We start from the raw sequence: 26265 nt of genomic DNA on the forward strand, positions 1-26265 counted from the left end.
TAACCATGCCATACCATATCATACAGTTTCTTATATCCCACAATTTTCTGCTATGAATCATTATGGTTTACAATTTGGTTACAGGACATACAGTTGACATTACAGCAAAGTTTTCAGATCTTAGATAGGTAGGTTTAAGAGGTTACAGAGAGGTCTTAAGAGAGAAAAGATGTATCTTTAACATTTTCATGAAACTGTAGTAGGTGCAGATTTGTTGTAGGTCTAATGACAGGCTACTCTAGACTTTGAGTCCTGGAAATGGCGCCTGCCACAGTAGGCGCCGGTAGGGCCTACAATCACTGGTAAGCGTCGTGTCCAGAATCACGTCTACATTTAAGGCGTCTGGCTCACGCCTACGGAAGTGTCTAAGCAGGCCTATGGACACCTAAGGCCACTTTCAGCAAGTGCCACACCTACACCAGACTTAGGCGTGCATAGGCACTTCTGTAGGCATGAGTCAGATGCCTCCATTGTAGGTGTCATTTGCTGCATCGATTTTTTTTTCTTTTTTTTAAACATTCATCCCGATTGGTCCATTTGACGGCGGTTAGACGCCTACATTTTTAAGAATCAGGTCCTTACTTTCCTTTATAGAAGACTCTAAATTGTCATCTTCTTGGTGCCTAAGGATAGGCATTCCTTTGTAGAATTAGTCATAGTACCCCTGAGACATCATATAGACGTTTTAAGTCTGATCTAAAAAAACCCCATCTTTTCACACTGGCTTTCTGAATTTGATTCATTGCGGCCCTGGTGGGTATGGGCACAGCTGCAGTCTCAGCATTAATAGTGTGTGGGGGGCACTAGACATAGGGACACTGGATCACCTGTTGTTCTATTGCCCTTTGATAGTTAGCTTCTGGAAGTCAATACGGGGACAGATTAATCTCATACTGGAATCAACAATCCCTTTGACGTATGCGGCAATTATATGTGGAACACTGCTGCATATCAAGCCTCCCATGGATCGCTACAAAGGCAGGCTTTTCTTGATTATGACAGGGATCGCTATGCAAATGATAACCCATAATTGGAAAAATTGCGACCACCTCAACTTTCCATTTTGGTGGGCTAGTTTATGTTTAGGTTACAAATACGAAAAGATAAATGCAGATATATTAGGGAATAGCAAATTATTTAAATTGGTTTGGGGCCCGCTGACATCCTTTGTTAATTCAACATAGTTGTCTTTGTTTAAAATTTTTAGTTTATTTTTATACATATCCAGGACGGGGTGGGTGGGTGGGTTCATTTCTTGATTAAATTGTTGGATGGGAGGGGTATTTATTTTTTTGCATTGTTATTAATGGAATTTGTGCTTATTTTTTTTTTTATAAATGTATATATAATTCATGGCACTTTGTATTAGCTTTCAAAATTAATAAATATAAAAAATAAAAATAAAAAATAGTGTGTGTGGGGAGGGTTAGTTTTTAATTAAACCTGGCTACTTTTCTATGGTATTAATGCCTATTATTGAGGTCTTAGCTTGTGACTTTGTGTGAATGGATCTTTACCATTAATCATTGGAGTTCTATTCCTTCTTCTTTCTGTTTGCAGAGATTAGATCTAGTATGTTCATTGCTTAAGACTTGGCGTGTCCAAATTTGGCGATTAACAAAAAATATAATAAACGAACAAAAAATTTACTGCCAGTCTTGAGTGTCAAAAATGGTTGGCATTTTCGGGATTACCTCTAACGAATGAGATGAATATGCAAATTATATCCATTGTAGAAAAAAATCTATTATGGATACCCTAAAAATTCTACTCATTACATTAGGGACTTCTATTCCACCTATACCTTGCAGTTCAAGGCGGATTCCAAAAGAGCTAACTGGACATTTCCAGTGAAGTTACAACAGTTTTGGGGGGTTTTTTTTTTTGGTTACAAGGGAGGAGAGGTACCTGGATTAATTCCGGAAGAACTTGCAAATTGGATATTAAATTGACTGTACGTTACTGTGTGATACAACAAATAGATTACAGTTAGAGTACAAATGAGATTACGTTACATTTCAGGGATCATGTGTGGCCCTCAGTGAATACCACAGGTCCAGTGAAAGTAGGATCCTAAATTTGAGCATTTAACACTAGCCATTTTTCAAGGATGACAATTTTGCCTAAACCAAGGTTCTGCAACTCTGTTCTCCAAGAAACCTATTTGTAAAGTGATTTAAAAAAAAACAAATCTTTACCATATATTATCCAAATAGTTTTAAACTTATATTTTATCTGGAGCGTTATGTTAACATAAAAGAGAAACGGATTGGGGCATATATAGCGCCTTTTTGTAGTTATAAAGCCACACTCAAAGTACTTCAAGCCTGTCCCGGTGGGCTCACAATCTATTTAGTGTATATGGGAAGTGGAGGATTAAGTGGCTTGCCTAGGGTCAAAAGGAGCAGCACAGGATTTGAACCCACAACCCTAGGGTGATGAGGCTGTAGCTCTAACCACTACACCACACTCTCCTCTAAGTTTAAAGTTAATTTAAATGGCATATGATAAAGGTTTCTTTTTTTTAAATCACTTCACAAACTGGTTGTAAAATTTTTAGAACACTGGACCTATGAAGAAGTAGGAGGTGAAGGGATAATCACATGCCAGACATCAGCGCGCCGACAATCCAGCGCTGACAATTCAGCACACGAAAGAAGCGCACCGCCGAAAGCCGCCAAAAAACATTATTTATAAAGAGCTCCGACGAGGGGAGGTGGGGGAACCCCCCACACACTTTAATGCATAGTGTTTGCGCTGCCGTTGGGGAGGGGTGTGGGGGGAGAAAACAGAACTTTTCCTGGGAAAAAAAAAAAATCAGAAAAAGTTCCGTTTTCTCTACAATGTGGGAGTTGCACCCCCCAACGGCAGCACAAACACTATGCATTAAAGTGGGGGGGGTTCCCCGAACACCTCCCGTCGGAGCTCTTTAAAAATAAGTTTTTCGGCGGCTTTCAGCGGCGCGCTTCTTTCTTGAGCTGACTTGTCAACGCTGAATTGTCGGTGCGCTGGTGTCTTGCGCGCCACTGACTATGAACCAAGTAGGATATTATAATTATTACTGGACTGCTGTCCTGATGATCTGAAAAAAGTATCTTCTGGTGGCCTATTTTATAAAGGCAATATAGCTGCTCTAAGTACCTTTTTATAAAATCAGCTTCTACCACACAAAAGGTGGTGCTCAACTACACTTGCTCTGAAGAAGAAGCTGCCTCCATTGTAGGCGTCTTCGCGAGCCTAGGGAGGCGCCCAGGGCCGCCTAAGCTCACCCAAGGCTAGGCATGGTTTTGCCCATAAGTGGCCTTAGTCGAGCTTAGGCGGCCCTAGGCATCTCCCTAGGGCCACGACAGATGTGGCCACTGAACTGATAACGGCAAGGGAATCTCCCTGCCGCAATCAGTTTAGCGGCCACAGCAGGGAACCCGTCCGACCCCCCCCAAGAAGACGACTAGCAGGAGGGATGCTCAATGTCAGAGACTGGTAGATAGCTACAAGAAGTGTCTCACTGCAGTTATTTCAGCCAAAGGGGGGTAACACTAGCTATTAGGGTGTCCTAATTTATTCCTCAGTTAGAATACACATTTTTGTGGATATCTTTTGTTTCATGAGTAAATCAAGGAAAATTTTATGGTTTACCTGATTCAGAGATAAATTAAAAAAAAAAAAATGATTTGACATCGATATGTGAACATTTCTTAAGAAAAAGCTGAATATTTCTTGGGGTGTCCTAATTTTTTCACATGACTGTATGTGCGATTCCAGAGTCAGTAAGGAGGAATTGCTCAGGTGCCCTATTGACGGCTGAGGAGTTTGCAAGAGCTCTCCAAGCTCAACTGGTGTAAGGACTGTGGTCCAAACCTCAGGATCAACCAGTCTAATAACAATAATAATAATAAAAACAGTTTATATACCACAGGACCATGAAGTTCTATACGATTTACAATGATTAATAGATGGTACAAACTGAGTGAGCTTAGCAGAGTTAAAAGCTAGTGATTAACAGCTTTAGGGATCAGTTATTGTGGAGAAAGAATTGTACGGGTCAGCTGCCTAGATACTTCAGGAACATTTAAGTTTTTAGGCGTTTCCTAAATTCCTCATAGGTAGTAGGCATAAGCAATTGTTCTAGATCTTTACCCCATAATGCTGCCTGATGTGAGAAAAGGTGTTGATGGTGTCTTTTGAGTTTACATCCTCTAACTGGAGGGGAAACAAAGTTCAACTGTGAGCTTCTCTTATGTCTGTTGGCTGAGAAAGAGAAAAGGTCAGTTATATATTTAGGGGCTAGACCGAATAGTACCTGAGGACGTAGGTCTGGGGGGCAGGGAACAGGCCTGGCCTACCACACCAACCCAACTTTAAATCACTTTACAAACTGGTTGCAAAATTTACTTCATCTATTTGTTATAAAATATCTATTGAAATTTCTATTGAGGAAGTAGCATATTATAATCATTACTGGACTGTGTCCTGATGATCTGAAAAAGCACAGTATCTTCTGAAGGTCCTAAAAAAATCATCCTTATAAGTGAATTTAAGACTTTAGTAGCTGGACATACTGATGATTCTTTCAGATTTGCCATCTTCTACATATTTTTTTTTTTAGTGTGTAATTTCTTGCTGATTTTTATATAATAGGCACCATTTTGGATTTCTCACATACACATCCAATTATAAAATGAAGTACTACATAAATTCTCAAGACTTCTGCAAAAGCAAATCACTGTCTGTTCAGTAGAAAAAAAAATAAAGGTACTCTGCTGTACATTAGAGCCACACCATAAATGCAGGCTACTTTACGATTTAATAGTGTTATCCTCCAGACTTTTATCACATCACATCAATTCTGTAATTTTAGTCTAAGGAATACTAAAAGAAGATGCATAGCTTCTCTGTAACTGCCTCATACAAACTAGCTACAAGGCTGAAAACAGGATTTAAAGCGGGATGCAGCTATTGAATTTTTTACAGCAGTGAAAAAAAAAAGTTATCACACAGGGAGTTATGACTGTAGGTTTAAGTAACGCTGGGCCTCAGTACTTACAGAGGAGGAACAGCAGATACCCTGCAGGAAAAGAGCTATGAATCACGTAAAGGATATCAGGGGTACCAAATTATATATACACACACACACACAATAATCAGCTGGTGCAGGCAGTGTTTTCAAAGCAACTGACCATCGCTGGCTGAATCTGACCTGAATGTTCAATGCCAGGCCTAATCCAGGCACCAACATCACAGGTACAGGGGGCCACTAGAACTTAGCCAGGTAACATTGTACATGACGCCAGATAAAAGACCTGAGTGGTCCATCCAGTCTCTCCAAAAATACACTCTGGGCTCCTTTTATGAAGGCGTATTAGGGCCTTAATGCGCGGAATAGCGTGCGCTAAAATGCCGCGCGCTAGTCGCTACCGCCTCCTCTTGAGCAGGCGGTAGTTTTTCAGATAGCGCGCGCTATAGCACACACTAATCCGGTGCGTGCGCTAAAAACGTTAGCGTACCTTCGTAAAAGTAGCCCTATAATTCAATGATTTAATTTAAATTGTTTTTTTTCTTAGATATCTCTGGGCCAGAAACCCAGAGCTCTGCCCGGTGTTGTGTATCTACTGGAGTCTCCATCGAAGCTTACTCCAGCTCATCTAAACCATCTCAGCCCATCCTCAACTGAATGGCTATATACATGACACAGACTATGCAAGTCTGCGCAGTACTGGCCTTAGGTCTTCAATATATACCATTATTTTCTGATTAAAAATCCTGTGTGTTCGTCCCACATCCTTTTGAACTCTGTCACTGTTTTCCTCTCCACCACCTCCAGGCATCAACCACCCTCTCCGTAAAGAAGAATTTCCTTACATTGCTCTTGAGTCTACCACCCCTCAACCTCAGATTATGCCCTCTGGTTTTTACCATTTTCCTTTCTCTGGAAAAGATTTTGTTCTACGTTAATACCTTTCAAGTATTTGAACATCTGAATCATATCTACAGCGATATTCAGACTGATACCCAAGTATGTGCATGGGCAGCCTTTCTGCTTTCGTACGTTTATCAGGCACTTTTCAGACTGAATACCTTCTTTAACCAAATAAATCCTCATGCTATCGTAACTCTGAACTGGAGGTAACTGGATAGTACTGCAAAGGTCACAGCGGCCAAGTGTAGCTAAATGTCATTGAAAATCCAGGGATGGTCCACTCACTGAGATTTAACCAGGCAGGAGCTTCTCTTGCCTGGTTAAATCTTTCTGAATCTCTACCTCATAGTGTTTGTGTTATTTAATTTCATAAGCAACAAAGAAAAAAATCCAACGGAGTCTGCAGCGTATCGACAACAAAGCAAAACCAAAGAGGTTCTCATTTCGTGGATTGATTATATCAGGCATTAGTTTGTTTCCCACCTTTTCATTGCGGTTTCGTTTCATACCTTATTTACCATGGACCCCTGAGGAAGACGTGTTGTCCGAAACACGGACCGTGTCGGGTCCCTTGGTTGGTAATAAGGTTGTATATATTACTGCATTTTATCATTGGTACAATAAACTTTGCCTGCATCCTGTACATATTCTGCAGTATTTTGTTTGGTTTTACTTAATTTCATAAGAACCTAAGCATTGCCATGTTAGGTTCAGTTTGTAATAGAATGTTATTCTGTATATATTTGTACTTGTAATTGTTATTTGTGACTGCCTCAGGCCCAATTGTTCTGAACAATAAACCAGTCACATATTTGCAACAATGAATTCTTTAAATTACAGTGAAGGCTGAAAGATTTAGCAAGGAGTAAAAGTCAATGTATCTCTTTTCAACGCCAACATGGACTTCGTTTGCTCAGCATATCTAATTAACCCTTAAAAGTTATTAGCCAGAAACACTAAGCCTCGCTGTTGAAAAAGAAATCATGGAAAAATGCTAGTTTTATGGTGCTAATTAAACTAAAAATACAAAATCAATCACACACCACTCATTTAGGAAAGTACCGTATTTTCTCGCATATAACGCGCGCGTTATACGTGGTTTTTACAAACCGCGCATACCCTTGCGCGTTATAAGCTTGAGCGCGTTGTACAAAATTTTTTTTACATAGTTTCCCCCCCCCGACGCCCGATTCATCACCCGGAAGGAGCACTCGCACTCCCACCCCGAAGGACCGCTCGCACCCCCACCCGAAGGACCGCTCGCACCCCCACAGCCTCCCCCCATCCCCCATGGAGAAGCTGTCTACCTTGTTTCCGGATGCCAGCCCAGCTGCTTCCTCTGCCGGCGGTCCTGCCCCTTCTCAGAGCCCTGTGCTGCGCTGCTTCCTCTTCAGGCTGTCCCGCCCTTTCTCTGATGTCAGAGAAAGGGCGGGACCGCCGGAAGAAAAAGCAGCACAGCAGGGCTCAGAGAAGGGGCGGGACCGCCGGCAGAGGAAACAGCTGGGCTCGCTGGCATCCGAAAACAAGGTAGACAGCTTCTCCATGGGGGAGGGGGGTGAGGCTGTGGGGGTGCGAGCAGTTCTTCGGGTGGGGGTGCGAGCAGTCCTTCGGGGTGGGAGTGCAGCGCTCCTTCGGGGTGGGGGTGCGAGCGGTCCTTCAGGGTGGGGGTGCGGGTGCGTGCGAGCGGTCCTTCGGGGTGGGGGTGCGAGCGGTCCTGCGGGGGGGTGAATCGGACGTCGGGGGGTGGGGGGCATCAGGCTTTCAGGGTAGGGACAGGACTTCAAGGAGGAAAGGAGAGTCGGGGCGGGCGAAAACAGAGTCAGGGTCTCCAGAGGAGAGTCGGGGCGGGCGAAAGGAGAGTCAGGCAGCATGCGCGGTATACGGGTGTGCGCGGTATATAAAAATTTATGTACATAAATATGTGTTTTTTGCGCGCTATACCCGTGTGCGCGTTTTACACGGGTGCGCGTTATCTATGTGAAAATACGGTACATCTAACAGCTCTCAGCTAGTCTTACAGGTATTTTTTACAGGCCTCAGAGTTGGAGCCTACGCACAGTTGTGGCACAGTTGTGATGTCACAAACTGAGGTCCTCAGCGTAGTGTTCTTGCTCCTGCTCCAATCATCAGCCAGGGGACCTGATGTTATTTCTACTTTTTTTGTAAAATTTTTGGTTTTTTATATATCTATATTTTATTAAACCATTTTTTAATCTTATTTGCAACGGTATTTTCTTCACCATATCTCTTCACCAGTGTCCACATATTCAACAATTTTTTTAGCGTGCACTTATCCAACTGGTTGAAAAAGATTGACAAGAAAACTACTTATCTTTAGCAATGCTGCTTGTTCTTAAAAATGCCGACACTAATTAAACTAGGCAACGCCGTTCAATAAAATGACTAATACTATTAGTCTGCTGAAGTAAAACCTCTCAGAATAAATCCAATGGCATTTTAAATTCACAAAGCATGTAAAAATTAAATTTTAACCCCCCCCCCCAGTAATTTTAAACATCCTGTACATAACTAAAACCTAGCAAAGTAAGATCTATTCTAATGTAGCAGGAGTTGGGGTGGCAAAGGAATGGTGAAAGACCTAGCACCCAAACTTTAATAAAATATATAAAGAGGCATTTTTGATATGACATCTAAGTCTAAATTGAGACTTTTTGCTGACAAAATCCCAATCTAACATTTAGCACACAGCCACAATCGAGCCAGAAAAACATCTAAATTTCTGGTTTAATTATGACTTTGAGCTAGACATTTTCATGCTGAAAACATCCATATGTACCATTTTCAGAAAAAAAAACAACCCCCCCCCCCTCCCAGGAAAAAAAAAACAGAAAAACAAGCCACAGGCAGGTCTGTCTGGCAGCATTCTTAGTAAAAAACAAAAATGAAAGGAGTGGAAAAGCCATACGAAGCAGCTGTAGATTAATGCACGATTGCACGTAGCAACCTGGTTTTAATACAAATTTCCATGATTTTATATGGTGCAGCACAGGCTATATGGATTCCTGATGAAGGTATAGGCTGCCAAAACATGGTCAGTGTTGGGGCCTTAGTACATCCATTCATCTGAATTTTGCTGCTTCTTTTTTACATAGTGTTTTTAATAAAGTGATTTATTTTGAACTCCTGCTCTGATTCTGGTTATTTGTGGCGTTTTATTTGTAGTTTGCCGCCCCTTTGTTTTTCTTGCATTCTTAGTAAACCAGCCACAAAAACATCCCAGCAGTGTAGAGGGGCAGCTTAGTGGTCAGTGCAGCAGACTTTACAAACTGACCAGGTAAATTACATATTATCTGTATAACTTGTGTTAATTATTTGTTACAAATTTAATTGAATACACAGCTATAACATACTGGATATACTCAGTGCTACTACTACTATTTACCATTTCTATTGTGCTGAAAGGCGTACAATCTAATTAGGACAGACAGACAGGACAAATGGGACAGACAAGGGTTGGGGAGTTACTTGCAGACAGAATGATAGAATAGACCAGGGGTGTCAAATGTCGGTCCTCGAGGGCCTCAATCCAGTCAGGTTTTCAGGATTTCCCCAATGAATATGCATGAGATCGACTAGCATACAATGAAAGCAGTGCATGCAAACAGATCTCATGCATATTCATTGGGAAATCCTGAAAACCCGACTGGATTGCGGCCCTCAAGGTCCAACATTTGACACCCCTGGGATAGACATAGGGATCTTACTGTGAGCGGGCGTTAGGAGTTGAAAACAGCCTCAACAAGTGGACTTTTAGCTTGGATTTGAATATTGCTAGAGACGGACTTGATAACAAAATAGCGCTCGCAATGATAATGAGCTGGCTACTTCTAATTTAATATTAATACTGTACTTTAACATAGAGAGTGTACATACCTTACTTTTCTCTTGTTGAAATTCTATTTGGATCTGAGTCAGTTTAGCACGGAGCTCTTCATTAGCAGCTTGGAAGGCTTCGATCTCCATGTCGGGTTTTTCACCCCGCCCTCTGCTTTTCTTTGACATGCTTCTCTTGAAAAGGATTGGCTATGCCACACCAGCCCAGCAGGTAACTTTCCCCTTTTGCTTGTCATTAACAGAATCACGTATTTTTCAGTTCACCTTTGACCTTAATGAAACAGTCTTCCATCTTCACTTGCTTTCATGCCCTAAAGAAATGAGAAGAAACAGACAAAGCCAGGTCTCTAAGAAGTTCTGAGATACAAGATCATTTCTCAATAAACTTGGGTATAATAGAATTCTAGAAGATGCGTTCAAGTTTCCAAATAGGAAGTCTAGAGACGTCCCCTAAGACAGCCAAGGTATATTTATTTATTCAGTTTTCTAGTTTGTCCTCCTTAAAGAGCCTAGAATGGGTTACAAGTTTACATACACAATAAGATCAGTGATAAGATAGTTGGAGTAAGGTCTTCAAATAAGGTTAAGACATACATATTTTGAGTTAGCAATGAGAAAGCCGGTGTAAGGGTTTTAAATTAAGATAAGGCAAGTTTTGCAATATGCCTGGGTTAGGGGGACTGCACATATAGAAGGCAATTCTCCAACCTAGACACTAACATTAAGGGCAGAACACTATCAAATATAGAGATATGTGTTAACTTACACACACACAATATATACCACCAACCTGCTGCTTAAATGCTGTTCTGCAAATACTCATGCAATTTACATAGTGCATATTTGCAAGGGGGCTTACACAGGAGCGGACTATGGGCAGAATACTGCAAGTTATGTTAGTACCTACCACACTTGGGCAATTGGACATACACCACGTTAACAACCAATTATTATCCATAAATGCTTACATGCCTTTATAGAATAGGGTCCTTCTGCATACTCTCCAGATGCCTAATTCTAAGCACCCTGTTATATATTTGTCCCCTAGTGCAGGGCCTCTCAAACAGTCATTGGAGCACACCAAGTCCCATTGAGTGTTCAGGATATCCACAATGAATATTCATGAGATAGATCTGTATGCCAAGGAGAAAGTGTATGCCAATCTACATCCAAAAAACCTGAAGAGACTTGATGTGTCCCAAGGACTGGGTTGAGAAGGCCATTGAAAATACATGTCTAATCTACATGTACACATATGCACCTACTTTAAAATATAGGCACAGATATTATAGAATCATAGAAACATGATGGCAAATAAAAGCCAAATGTCCCATCCAGTCTGCCCATCTGCAGTAACCGTTATCTCTTCCTCTCTCTAAGAAATCCCCCATGACCAGTGTTCCCGCTAAGCTGCGCTGGCGTGCGCTGGCGCACAAAATATTACATCGCAGCGCACAAGTTTCACGTCACAGCGCACACTCGAGCGGAGGTGAGAGGAAGCGGCGGCGGTCTGCCCTGATCGCCTAAGATGCAGCAGCGGCGGCATCCCCGTAATTTACGGGGGTCATGAAAGGAGCCGCCGCTGCTGCATCTTAGGCGATGTAATATTTTGTGCGCCAGCGCACGCCAGCGCAGCTTAGCGGGAACACTGCCCATGACTATCCCAGGCTTTCTTGAATTCAGACACAGTCTCTGTCTCCACCACCTCTTCTGGGAGACCTTTCTGTAAAAAAGTATTTCCTTAGGCCATCACCTCTTAACTTCATCCTATGCCCTCTCATTACAGCATACCTCTTCCTATGTACCCTAGAATCTTTCTAGCTTTCGCCGTCATCTTTTCAACCTGTTTGACCATCTTAAGATCATTGCATACAATCACACCAAGTCCCGCTCTTCTGTCGTGTACCCCCTAAACTGTACTGTTCCTTTGGGTTTTTGCAGCCCAAATGCATGCTCTTGTATTTCTTAGCATTAAATTTTAGGTGTCAAATTTTAGACCATTCTTCAAGCTTCGCTAGGTCTTTTTTCAGGTTATTCACACCATCTTGGGTTGTCTACTCTACTGCAGATTTTGGTATCATCTGCAAAGAGGCAAATCTTACCCAACAGCCCTTCAGCAATAAATGTTAAAAAGAACAGGCCCAAGAACAGAACCTTGAGGCATACCACTGATAACATCACTTTCCTCACAGCGATCTCCATTGACCATTAACTACTGTCTGTTGTCTTCTACTCAACAAGTTCCTGGCCCAGCCTTTACATCTAGCTTGCACATTCAGGCCATATGCATCAGGTAACTGTCTAGTCTTGGCACATCTAGTCCAACTGTATATGCACACATACCATATATACTCGAATATAAACCCATCTAAATGTAAACTGAGGTAACCTTTTTCCCTAAAAAAAAGTGGGGGGGAAAAAGGTTGGCTCGAATATAAACTGAACTCACGTCAGTCTTGTGAGATTATTGTGAGAGTGTGTAGCCTAGTGGTTTTGTCACTTAATCCCTCAATTGTTCCGGGTAACACAGTTATATTGTGGGCCTGCAGGGACAGATAGGGAAAATTTAAGTACCTGATTACTCTTCAATGTATTGTTAACTGCTCTGGATGAATCTCTTCATGAAAAGGCAGTAAATAAACATGGAAACCACTGAGGGAACTCACGTCAGCCATTTTGAGTAGTAAGAATGCATGGGGCAGGAGCATTGTAGATTGCTTTTGCCTTGGCTCACCACTAGACCAGCAGGGTTCAAGGTAGGCCCGGAGAGAGGTCTGTGATGGGTCTGATAAGGGGAAGACTCAAATATAAATCGAGACCCCTGTTTTGGGCCCAAAAATCTAGGTTTATATTAAGGTATATACAGTAGGTGCTCGATATCTGTGCCTGTATGTCTAAAATTGATACATAATGAGTCGCTTCCCCAGAATATCCCTTCTAAGCCCATTTTCTGAATGTATAAAATTAGGAATTTGCACCTAGGAGTTTTATACGTGTGGCTCTGAGGAAAATAAACCTCAAGAAGCATCTAAAACGTCTGGCACAGCAATGAACATCTGTCTTTTGAAAACTGACTTCTGATTTTCCAATGAGTGACATTTTAATAGTCAAACAAGCAGCTTACCAGTCTTTCTAAATCTAAAATACATAAAGTACTGCTAATGTCAACAGGTTGTAATTTTAGAATTCTTATTGAAAATTACATAATGCCAAAGAGCTTCAATATAAAACCAAAGGGGTAGGATTTGGCTATAGCATGCACTTAGATCATTACAGCACATTAAATTGATTTAACATGTTACTCTACAATGTAACTCTCAAGCAAGAAAGGATGTCCAAAAAATATATGCACACTTAAATTACATCCAAATGCCTACCCAGTACTACAGATAATTATTCTGTAGAAAATGGAAAAAAAGACCTCAGTGTCTAATAGGGGTGCTAAACAATTGCTACCCATATAGACAAACCACTCTCAAAACATCAACTTTGAGACAAGCAGACACATCACTGGTCAAAAACTCCAAGATAAGTAGAAAAAATTACAAACTCTATCATACACTGTTATATTATTTCACCAAAAAAATCACACTTATCTTTAAAATGTAGAATTCTCAATGATCTTCGTAGTAGTACTGGGATGTAGAAGCAGAACCAAACCCGTACAGTGGAGCGTGAGCCAACCACACAGTGGGTTTGGTTCTGCTTCTACATCCCAGTACTACTACGAAGATCATTGAGAATTCTACATTTATAAAGATAAAAGTGATGTTTTTGGGGGATAAATAATATAACAGTGTATGATAGAGTTTGTAATTTTTTCCACTTATCTTGGAGTTTTTGACCAGTGATGTGTCTGCTTGTCTCAAAGTTGATATTTTGAGTATGGTTTGTCTATATGGGTAGCAATTGTTTAGCACCCCTATTAGACACTGAGATCTTTTCTCCATTTTTTAAAGAATATTTATCTGTAGTACTGGGTAGGCATTTGGATGTAATTTAAGTGTGCATATACTCTATAATGTAATACATGTTAATTTAAAATACTTGTTTATTTTTTTATCTATTTATTTTAAAAATTTCTATACCGCCAGAAACTCAGTGGTTTACAAAATTAACATACATAAAATATAAAACACAAATACAATGAACAAAAACTCAATATCAACATACATATAGCTATAACATCAAATGTCGCCCATGGCGATACTATAACAAAACTCTATGGCAATAGCCAATAAAGCAAATTCAGATTAATAACTATTAAATAGGCGTCAACTTAAAAAGGTCTACTACACATGTAAAAAGTTTATTAAAATAAATGTGTGAAATGAACTGAAAAAAAATTTTGGAAACAGGGAAAAAAAAGTTCAAATGAGTTGAAAATGTTTGTCCTGTGAACATCTATAGCAAAGAGCAAGGGTGCATGTAAAACAAACCAATGGAAATGAAACAGAAGGTTAGAGCAAGTAGGTCTAATGTTGAAAACTAAGAGTGATCTGGGAGATGGTTAAAGAGAATACGAGACTGAAGATGGATGAACACAAAAAATACAGTAGTTTAAAATGAATGATCAAGAGTGTTTGATGGCAAGTACATGTTTGTTCTGCAGAATGAGGACACTAAAGCGAAAAGCATGTACACTAAACAAAAGGTGTACAAGCATTTAAAAATGAGTGACTGGAGTAATAGCCCAGGAAACATTTCAATAAGAAGAGAACAAGCACTTGTTTAGATATGTGGAACAATCCACATATCTAAACAAAGAATCAAAAAACATTGGATTCCCATTATAACAAGGTAGAGAAATTTTGAAATATGTCTGAACCACCCCACCCATCATCAAACACAGTATTAGTCTTATCAGCATATCACTGAGGCAGGTAGAAAGCAATCAGTCACAGCTATTTCATGCTACTGCAAATTATACTGCCCAAAGTCAACAACAGGTCAAGGAATAATAGTTTCCCAGTAGCATGGTAACAGAAGCCTATAATGCAAGTCTCTAATGACGGCACCTAGGGCCCAAGAACTTAGAGCAGCCTCTCTCCGTTCCCTTAGCACCTCTCTCCCTTCACTCAGCACTTCCCCCCATGGATTGAAAGCCTAGCTTACCCATCCCTCCCCCTGCGGTCCAGTAGCAACATCTCCCTCCAATGGATCAGCATATCCTCCCCAGATCCCCTGGCGCCTACCTTACCCGAATGAGCCAGTTGCGCCTTGCTGAAAAATCTTCTGAGGCCTGTTCTAAGGCCTTCTCTTTTGCTGATGAGTCCCTCCTTGATATAACTTCCAGTTTCGCAAAATTGGAGCTTACATTGAGGAAGGACTCGGCAGCAGAAGGTAGGCCTTGGAGCAGACCTCTGAAGATTTTTTTTATCATCGATGCGGCTGGCTCCTTCAGGTAAAACCGCCGCCATACTCATGAAGTTTGCCAGGGATCTCGCAGCAGTCTTTTTTTTATACTACAGAGACTGCTGGGCAGGAGCAAAAAGGGATCGCTCCTGCTTCGCCTCACCATTGTAACACCAGGGACCTAAGGTAGACCAGCAGGGGGACCGGGAGGGAAGGGGAGGCAGGCTAGTTGCACAAAGTTGCTGGGAGGGAGAGATTGAGAGCAGCTCTGGCTCCCTACACCAGTGGACTACCATGGCAGTACTGGAGGCCCATGGTGGGTGCGGGATGGGGTTAGCTCGAATATAAACTGAGACCCCCATTTTTGGGCCATTATTTTGACCCAAAAGTCTCGGTTTATATTTGAGTATATACGGTAGAAGTAGTAATGGTAGTAGAAAACATAGTAATAGTACTGTAGATCTGTTTTAATTTGCACAAGAGGATTGTATTTCATAATTATAATGAGTGGCAACAATCTTAGTTAGGTAAATGTATCCTATTGCAGTTTTCAGAAATTAATTAAGACCACTTTGTTCGATAAGTTTATTACTTAGTGAGTTTTAATTCTGAAATTCTATTTTACAAATATTTGTATGTTTTACTGTATTTTTGTATTTCGCTGATTGTCCAGCTCTTTTTAGTATAAACTACTTAGAACTTTTGGTTATGGCGATATAAAAGAATAAAGTTGTTATTATTATTTTTGCATTAAAAAAGGAGTGGGGTTTTTTTTAGATTTAGTTTAAAGTTTAATACTTTGTGTATGTCATACGTATAAGACAATCAAATCTCGATAAATAAAGTGCATTATATTCTTGCGTTTATGTGAATATTTCTGGGGAAGGGGGTCCATAGCTATCATCAGATTCTTAAAGGGGTCAGAGACTCAAAAAAAAGGTTACGAATCACTGGTTTAGATAGAGGTAGAAAACAGAGAGCTGCTGGCACAAAAATAAAACAACTTCAACATCCCTTATAGCTTCATTCATCAGTTATGGTTTTGAGGGTTTTTTCATTCATCAAATTAATTAGACTGAACAGGAATATAATAAAATTTTCTAATCATTTCTGTGCTTGAACATTGGCTATAAAACAAATCCTGGCCAATTATCCTGCAATAAAATATCCCTGAAAAATAAACAAAGGTGTATTTTAAAGCCGCAGACTGCCAACAACTGAATGTTCTCTTAAGTTTACAAGCAACTGCATTTACAACCTATGCATAGAGCAAATGAAAATGAGAAGTTTGCTGAATGACAGCTGGCTTACAATCAAACTCCCAACCCATTAATCAGCGATGACCATCAAACCAAAGAGCAGGATCAAGGGGCACTCTATATCAGTGGTCTCAAACGTGCGGCCCACCAGGTACTATTTTGAGGCCCTCAGTATGTTTATCATAAACACAAAAATAAAATAAAACAGTTTCTTGATCGTATGTCTCTTTTGCTATAAATTACAATATTATTATTAAGACTTAGGGCTCCTTTTATCAAGCCAAGCTAGCGGGGTTAACGCCCATGACGCGTTTCATCACGCGTTAACCCCTGCGCTGGCCAAAAACTACCGCCTGCTGTAGAGGAGGCGGTAGCGGCTAGCGCGTCCCTAGCACGGCTTGATAAAAGGAGCCCTTAGCCAAAAGGAAAGATTTATAAACTATAAAAAGTTTTACCTCATGCAAAATTGTCATTTCTTTAATAAGACATTAACTATTTTTTCTGAGGCCCTCCAAGTACCTACAAATCCAAAATGTGGCTCTGCCAAGGGTTTGAGTTTGAGACCACTGACCTACATTTTAAGAAATGCAGATGAAGGAAGGGCTCGTTTTGCTTTTGAGTACTTGTATTTACATCAACTTTAGACTTGGCATAACTGTGGGTGCCTAAATGTGCAGGGACAAGCCTAATCTACAGTATTCGGTAAGATATGCAAGCAGTTGGTAGCCCCATCCAGGTCCCACCACATTCTGCCCATGTGTACGTCCCCCTTGCATTAATGTGCTATGTACGTAAATTACATGTAGTTTTATAGAATAGCGCTCAGGCGCCCTGCTGGCACTTTTGCAGATTAAGTATAAATTTACACAAATGTTAGTAGTCTATATGTTTATGAATGCAAGGGGCATGGAAATGCTGGTATTTCAATTACAGAATTGCCCTTATATTGTCTTGGTCTTCAAACCTCCACTGTTGAGTACACCTTTGTACGCTGTGGACCTGATTTTAAATATGGCGCTTAAAAATTAGGAGCTGACTAGTGCAGTGCTAAGTATAATTCTATAAAAGTTAGGAGCACTTTATAGAATCACACAGCACCACCTAAGTGGCCTTAGGCGTCACTAGTCATCCTAACTTTAGGTGCATTCTATTTATGCCAGGGTTTTCTTGGCCTAAATGCATGCGCCAAAGTCCAAAACAGGCACCTACATGTAAAACATGTCCACAATCCGTCCCCTAACCACACCTCCTTTGTGACAGGAGGCCCTCAATATTCCACACGGACTCTTGCCTTCTAAAGAACTGAGGGCTAGATTCACTAAAGTCAGCGATCGTCGCTCAACCGACAATCCCTGCTAACTGACCCAATTCACTAAATGGCCCACCACGTGTTTTTCCCCTCGATTACCCATTTTTTAATCCAATCCGATCCAACCCTTGCAAATTAGTAAAACCCCATGCAAAATAGCCAAGCGATAGATTCACTTATATCGCTTGACCATTTAGCATCAGGTTTTACAGATCCTAAAACCCAATTGCTATAGACCTGTCAGTAACTGTTACCGACAGAGCTGCCTGGGTTTGTTTGTTTTTTTTCAATGGCACAGATATTTTGCGTGTATTACACAGATCTCCCCCCAAAATCACGCCCCCCCCCCCCCCGACAAATGCGGTGACTCACCCGAACCTAAAAGAAATGGCAGGAGGGATGCCCACCTCCCTCCTGCCACAAAGAATCTCCCCATACCCCCCAAAAAAAGGAAGGAGTAATGCCCACTCCCTCCTGCCACCGGAAGCCCCCTCCCCCTCCAGACCCTCATACCCTGTATCTTAAAAGTTGGGAGCAGGAGGTACTGAAAACATCTCCTGCTCCTCCTCTCTCACCAATGACACTGGGCCCTAAGCACCTCCCCTCACATGATGCACTGGGAAAGGGTCTAAGGCAGTGTTCTTCAACCTTTTTACACCTGTGGACCGGCAGAAATAAAATAATTATTTCGTGGACCGGCAAACTACTAAGACTAAAATTTTTTTAAAAACCATCGCCGCCCCATCCCCGCGAGCTCGGTCCCACAAACCATCTGATCCCATCTGCACAAGCCTCAAATAGTTATGATTTTATATTGAACATATTTTATTAAAGTATAAAAAGAAACAATATTCTATACAATTGTCATTTTATAAATACAAATAATACAGGACAAAGATCAACAAAAACCCTGTCTCCCCTCCCCTTCACATATATCCCCTCTACTATCAAGAAAACTGAATAAGCTAAATTATTACAGAATGCTACACAAATATCATGTAACAGAATACCACAGTCACACATGACAGGAATGGTTTTAGGGAGTAGAACTAGGGCAACTGCCCCCTGGTCAGAGAGAGCCCTAAGCCAGCTGGAAGCTAAAGAAGTAGTAGTGCCTGGGCTTTGCACTCCCCAGTTATGTCTAGCAAGATACATATTTCAAATCTGATATATTTGAATCACAAGATAGAAATAAAATTATTTTTTCTACCTTTTGTCGTCTCTGGTTTCTGCTTTCATTGCCTTTTCACTCTCTTCCATCCTGCGTCTGCCCTAAGAACATAAGAACATAAGAATTGCCACTGCTGGGTCAGACCAGTGGTCCATCATGCCCAGCAGTCTGCTCACGCGGCGGCCCTCTGGTCTAAGACCAGCACCCTAACTGAGACTAGCCCTACCAGCGCATGTTCTTGTTCAGCAGGAACTTATCTAACTTTGTCTTGAATCCTTGGAGGGTGTTTTCCCCTATAACAGCCTCTGGAAGAGCGTTCCAGCTTTCTACCACTCTCTGGGTGAAGAAGAACTTCCTTACGTTTGTACAGAATCTACCCCCTTTCAACTTTAGAGAGTGCCCTCTCGTTCTCCCTACCTTGGAGAGGGTGAATAGTGTTTTTATCTACTAAGTCTATTCCCTTCAGTATCTTGAATGTTTCGATCATGTCCCGTCTTAATCTCCTCTGTTCGAGGGAGAAGAGGCCCAGTTTCTCTAATCTTTCGCTGTACGGCAGCTCCTCCAACCCCTTAACCGTCTTAGTCGCTCTTCTCTGTACCCTTTCGAGTAGTACCGTGTCCTTCTTCATGTACGGTGACCAGTGCTGGACACAGTACTCCAGATGAGGGCGTACCAATGGCCCGGTACAGCGGCATGATAACCTTCTCTGTCTCTTCAGTCCAGCATCTGCCCCTTCCATCTATCCTCCTGCTCCCCCCCCCCCCAATTTGGTCTGGCATCCATCATCTTCCTTCTGTTCCCCTCATGGTCTGGCATCTCTGTCCTTCCCTCCCCCCTGTGGTTTTTAGCATCTCTCTTCTCATTTCCTCCACTCAGATCTGATATTGTTCTCTGCTCTCTCTTCCCTTTTCTTCTCTGGTCTTCCTTCTCTATTTTCTGCCTCCATCTAAATTAAATTATTTCTTACTATTTAGTCCTGTTTCCCTCTTTTCACTGTGTCTACCCACAGCTTGTCACCCCTTTCCCTCACCCCTCCATTATCTTACTATTTTCTTCCCCCTTTATTTATCTCCTTCCATCCAGTATGTGTTCTTTCCCCACTTCCATTCAGCATCTGCTCTCCCCTCTCAACTGACATCCATCTGCCTTCTGCTCTCTCTCTCCCTTCTTCTCACTTCCATCATCTGTCCCCTTCTCTCTCTCATCTCCTCCATTCCATCATCTGCTCCTTCTCTCTCCCCCCCCCTCCAACTTCCATTATCTGCTCCCTTCCCCTCACCTTTGCGGGTCACTTTCTTTCCCCTGAGGTGGCTCATGTCAGAGGGGAAGCTTTGGCCGAGCAGAACCGCTTGCAAGGAACAGTGGAACTTACTTGATTGATGTCGATGCTGGGGCCCGTTGCCGTTTGAAGAAGAAGAAGAAAAAAAAAAAGGTGGAAAAAAGGGACCTGCAAAGGCGAGAGGAAGGGAAACCTTCAGGACAGCTGCTCTTTGCCCTCCTTCAGTGACCCAAGAATCCAGACCAGCAGCGGCAGCTCTGTATATTTTTAACTTCGGCACAGAGCTGCCCCTAATCAATAGTTTAGCGCGGTTTCATGAGGCAGCTTCGGGGCCTTTGCTAGGCCGGCCCGCTTCGATGATGCGATGTGGGCCGGCCTAGCAAAGGCCCCGAAGCTGCCTCATGAAACCGCGCTAAACTATTGATTAGGGGCAGCTCTGTGTCGAAGTTAAAAATATACAGAGCTGCCGCTGCTGGTCTGGAGGTGCGGAGACAAGGCAGGAGGCAAACGCGGTGGAAGGCAGGAGTCCCGGCGAAGGCAGGAGTCCCGGCACCGCGACTGCAACAGGAAGTTGCAAGTCAGCTGACGCCGGCCTTTCGTTGCGGCGGGGACCGAATCCTTCGCGGACCGGCAAGATTTTTTTGCGGACCGGCACCGGTCCGCGGACCGGCGGTTGAAGAACTGTGGTCTAAGGTCCTGATTGGCTCCAATCAGGAACTTCCTTAGGCTCCTTCCTAAGGAAGTCCCTGATTGGCTGAGATGCCTTAGGCCCCTCCGCTAGCATCACATAGAGTTTTTTAGGCACCATCACGTGATTTCTTTTTTCTTTGACACGTCATTACGCTGCATGCTCAGGTATTTTATTTGGCGGTTCTTAGCAGCTTGTTTTCGCCATATGCAGATTGCTGTTGGTGGCATTTTTCACAGCATTTAGTAAGTAGCGTCTTTTCTCTCTTTTATTTGAATTTGGAGCTTTTTGAGGCGTCACTATAGTAATGGTGTTTACCCCTTGTCACCTAGCAAAGGTTTGCATTTCTCTTTTGCTTCTTTTCATATCTGTTGGCCTTGCTTTAAGTTTTGTACACACAATTGTAGGTGGGCTTGGTTATGGCAGTTTTGGGTGATGTCTTTCACTATGGTCTTTATGAATTTCAATTAGTTTCTTTCAGCGATAGCTTTACTAATAGATAATTCAGCATAGTGTTGATTGAACATGTTTTGGCTACTTTTTTAAAAATTTTGCTTCTTCATGTTTTACCCATTTAGTATTGAATTCCTTTTGATCTACTAGCGTGAGGTTGAAGTAACCACCAGATGTGTATCTGTTTACTTTTACACAAACTGTTGAGGTATGTTGAGTTGGTTAGTTATTGGAAGTGAACAATATTTCCCTCGTATGAATTGTTTTTTGACCAATGCAACTATTAGGGAAAGATTTTTCACCCAATATATATTCCAATTAATTTTTTAGAGGAGAAGTATCACCATTTACCCATATTGTTTAATATATTTTTCTATATACCATTTTTCTATATATGTGTTGCATACATATTTGATTATGGTGTCCTAAGAAGCTATTTTACTGTGGTTTTATGTTTTAATTTGATGTATTATTATGAAATTCTTAATATATGTGATGGCCATTTTTATCTTTTTATGTGTTTTAATGACATTTTAATAGTATGTTTTTTGATATGAATTATTTTCATGTGTTTTTAATTAATTATTTTCTTTTTCCTCTTGTTGGAAGGGTGAAATATTTTCTTTGTAACTTGTTTTTTGGCTTGAGATGTTTACATTATCAATTTTATCATCATGTATTTATGATTATTAATATATGTGTCTATGATTGTAGACTCCTGAGGCAGGCATCTGGCCGAAACATGTGCATGTCGAGTCGATGTTTTATTGGGAAATAAAGGAAGGCTGTTTGTGAAAGACCTGGAGTTCAGCAGTCTTTTATTTGGACTCTTCCACTCCTTCGTGCCTTAGTAAATTTAAGAGAAATTTGATCAATTACATAAATAGGATATTTCTTTATTTACAATTTCGGACTAATAGACTAGAAAACATATTTGTTTGAAGCTTGAACAAAGAACCTGAACAAAAAAAAAAAAAAATGCTGTCAAAGGAAAATATGCAATACACTGTTGTATTTTAAAATTGGAGTCAGTTTATTTTTTACCAACTCCAACTGCACCCAAAATTGCTTTTCCTGGAAACAGCCTGAATACCTACTTCTAAAATTTCTACAGCTGTGGGCATGTAGACTAAAAAGAGCTATGAGATCTGGTAACTTCCTCCAGCTTTGTCTCAGAAGCAGGTGCTGCACCTCAATCAGTGACCGTTACCACAAATAGACATTTTAAAAACTGTCACAGCTGTGAGCAAGAGAAAATTGCCCAAAACCAAAGAGATCCTGTATCACTATGGGGTCCTTTTTATCAAGCCACGCTAGCGGGGTTAGCACGTCAGACATTTCATCAAGTGCTAACCCCCGCGGCCGGCTAAAAAACTAACGCCTGCACAATGCAGGCATTAGCAGCTAGCGCAGCAGGCGTTTTAACGCGCGGTATTATGTGCGTTAAACCCCTACCGCAGCTTGATAAAAGGACCCCTATATATTATGTATGTTAACCTGTAACCGGTTCTGAGCTCTTTGGGGAAGACAGGATAGAAAACGAATTAAATAAATAAAAAAAATAAATTTAGCTAATTAGTTTAGAAATTACTCTTTCTGTCAACCTCAGCTGAGATGTGAATTTTTGTTTTCAGCTTCTACATATATCAATAAAGCACACACAAAGGCCCATTTTAATTATGCCAGAATTTTTCCTGGTATAATTTACCGGCGTCTAACACAAAACCTAGCGATCCCTAAGTTCTACCACACCTATTCTCCACCCCTAACCACACCCACTTTTCAGGTAGAGGTCAGTAGGTGCTACTCTGAGTGCCGCATGAAACTCATTTTTAAATTTTTTTTTAATGAGCTTTTAACAGTGTAGTCAATAACCATGCCAATTAAGTTCATTATTTTTATTAGGTATTTATATACCACCTATCAGGTTATCTAAGTGGTTTACAATCAGGTAATCAAACATTTTCCCTATCTGTCCCGGTGGGCTCACAATTTATCTAACGTTCCTGGAGCAATGGAGGATTAAATGACTTTCCCAGGGTCACAAGGAGCAGCGTGGGATTTGAACCCACAATTTTATTCAATTTTAAGTTCTACGCAGAACTCAGCTAGGTGTCCCCACTCTAGGTGTCAGTTAAAGAACTGGACCCAATATGTCCAGGTGAGAGCATGTCCAAATCCGGTAGTAATTCAGAAAAGGATCTGTGAATAAAAAGCTTTTTTTCTAAAATACATGCAGGAATGCACACGTATGCAGTGGGAGAATCCATTTTGTAATTGTGAGCAAGAAAACATCAACAGAGGCAACTTAAACAGTTAATTGCGGACACATACATGTGTAAAAAGGTATTTCAGATCCTACATTTGTAAGTACCAAAACTTACACACATCTACAGTATCAAAAAAAGTTCATAATTAACCCCCCCCCACACACACAAACCTTTTATAAAGCCGCATTAGTGTAACGAAGCTCCAAGAGTCAGAACTTTTACCGTCGCAGCCAACGATAAAAAAATGCTAATATGGCTTCATAAAAGGTGTTGGGGGGGGGGGGGTTATGCATGTCAGTTTCAATCTTTCTTCACTTTCATTTTTGAGGAGGGGAAAAACAACAATGGAGGATTAAGGAGACCACGTCCATTAATTCCTCCTGGCTGCCCAAAATGAACACTTTTAAATTTATAAGGGCAGCTGTAAATCTCAACAGTGGTATATTTAGGCTTCTATGCCCACCTCTGTGATGTTTGTTGATGAAAAACAATGCTGCTCGCCTGTAAAGGTGTTTTCTATAGATGGCAGAATTAACAAGGCACACATTCACTTCTACCTCCCCATGGATTGTTTGCATTGAACATTAAAACCAACTGAGTAGCTGAGAAGACTGCCTTATGCAGGAAGTGGGACTACATGTATAGATTTTAGTACCGCCCAAGATCTTCTCAAACACCACTTCCTTACCATCGGCACATGTATAAAGATGGGCATTCTAAGGGCTCTTTTTACAAAGGTGCGCTAGCATTTTTAGCGCACGCACTGAATTAGCGCACGCTACCCGAAAAACTACCGCCTGCTCAAGAGGAGGCGGTAGTGGCTAGCGTGCGCTATTCCGCGCGTTAAGGCCCTAACGCACCTTTGTAAAAGGAGCCCTAAATTTAGGTTTTTCCATCTGTATCTAAGATTAACATGTAACTGGTATTTACACCTTAACATGTGTAAATGGTATTTACACACAGGATTTGTAAAATAACCATTATGAATTATTTTATACTGCCAGATTTTGGGTTTGGTTTTTTTTTTAAGTTCAATAAATTTTATTATATAATACTTATAGATACAACCAAGTCATAACAGATTTACATTATACATAGGAATCAACAATCGTCCTATACAATAACAGTTATATAATACATCAGAAAAAAAAGTATTAACACAATTAAAACAAAGCACAAATAAAGGTAGCTCACTATCATCTACCAATAGATAATAACAATAATCAACATATAATTAACAGCATGAATGTGCATTAATAAATTTCAACAAAATAAATCTGCTGTCACTATATTTTATGAGAGGATTCCATATTTTACGATATGTGTGCAAACTACCTCTTTTTTCAGCAAAAGCCCTTTCGAATTTAGCACCCAGATTTACAGAATAATATACTTTATCCTCGTAAATAATATAATATAATAATATAAAATAATATTATAATGAGGCAAGTCTCATTTGAAAGAAAGCTCCGGAATGAGAGGGAATAGGATGAAGTTAAAATGTGATAGGCTCAGGAGTAATCTAAGAAATTGCTTTTTTACAGAAAGGGTGGTAGATGTGTGCAATAGGCTCCCAGTAGAGGTGGTGGAGATAAAGACTGTGTCTGAATTCAAGAAAGCATGAGACAGGCATGTGGGATCTCTTAGTGAGAGGAGGAGATAGTGGATGCTATGGATGGGCAGACTGGATGGGCCATTTGGCCTTTATCGGCCATCATGTTTTTATGTTATACATAGCTTTCTTATTTTCTAAATCTTCCATTGTGTTTATTTTTATTTATTTATGACTGCACTTTTTGTTGTATGTTTTGCAATCCACAATGAGCTGTTTTAGACTGGGGTTTATTAACTATGATAAATACATACACAAAGTGGTTCTTCTAACTTATTTCAACCCTCAGTTCCTATTTTTAACACTTGTAGCTTTTCCATTGTATAAAGAATCAGTAAAACTTTATACTGAGTACTGGGGGAGTTAGGCCTAACATTTGTTATGGCAGTTATGTGAGATTTTGGTTATTTCCTGAGTTTTGTTTAGTGCTTTCTCTTTTCTCTGTAAATACGTATGGACTTTTAACAATTTCTTTCTTTTCTTGTTTTTTAATGATAGATAGATAGATAAACAGCATGCACTGGATGAGCTATGCATGCACATCCTGCATTCAATAGACAAATACCAGTTGCAGCAAACAAGAGCCACAGGAACCAAAGTGCTACAACACAGGGAGAAAGCGCTGATGATGATAATGAGAGCGTGTCTGGCAGAGAAGGGGATAGAGAGTGCTCTAGGAAAAGGGGAAAGAAACAAAGAGAGGGAGAATGCTTTAAGGTGGTAATAAATAGTGCAAAGGCTAGCTCTGGGGAAGAAAATTGAGAAGGAGAGGAAAAGTGTGTGCGCAGACGTCAAGATTACCCAGACATGTCTTCTTTTTAGAAGACTGTTCAGGTGTCCAAACTGTTTCCTGGACTGTAAGGCGTTTGTATGGGTTTTGGACTCATTCTCTCCAGTCCAGGCCTCACCCTGGACTCAGGTATGGCTCTCCGAGTCACCCCTGTCCCCAATACCTTCTCCGGCACTGCAATTTAAAAACTTTAGGCAGCCAGCAGTGTTAGCAATGTGATCCTTCTGACGTCAGCCTGTTCTGGAAGCATTCACTCTGTAGCTCTTCCTGTTTCCGCATAGGTGGAACGCAGCAAAATGAAGACTTC

At 41.0% G+C, this 26265-nt stretch overlaps 1 protein-coding gene across 12 annotated transcripts in view; it reads right to left on the reverse strand.

The window, feature by feature from the left end:
• JAKMIP1 (janus kinase and microtubule interacting protein 1) overlaps nt 1-26265 on the reverse strand; it is a 341711-nt gene that overhangs the window by 145139 nt on the left and 170307 nt on the right. For all 12 annotated transcript variants that reach the window (XM_033949625.1, XM_033949576.1, XM_033949596.1 and 9 more), the window contains one exon: nt 9812-10083. In XM_033949625.1, coding sequence (XP_033805516.1) covers nt 9812-9940 — 129 coding nt within the window. In that variant the 5' untranslated portion in view covers nt 9941-10083. The remainder of the gene's footprint in view (nt 1-9811; nt 10084-26265) is intronic.

Source organism: Geotrypetes seraphini, chromosome 1 (assembly GCF_902459505.1).
Source record: "Geotrypetes seraphini chromosome 1, aGeoSer1.1, whole genome shotgun sequence".
Lineage (NCBI taxonomy): Eukaryota > Metazoa > Chordata > Amphibia > Gymnophiona > Dermophiidae > Geotrypetes > Geotrypetes seraphini.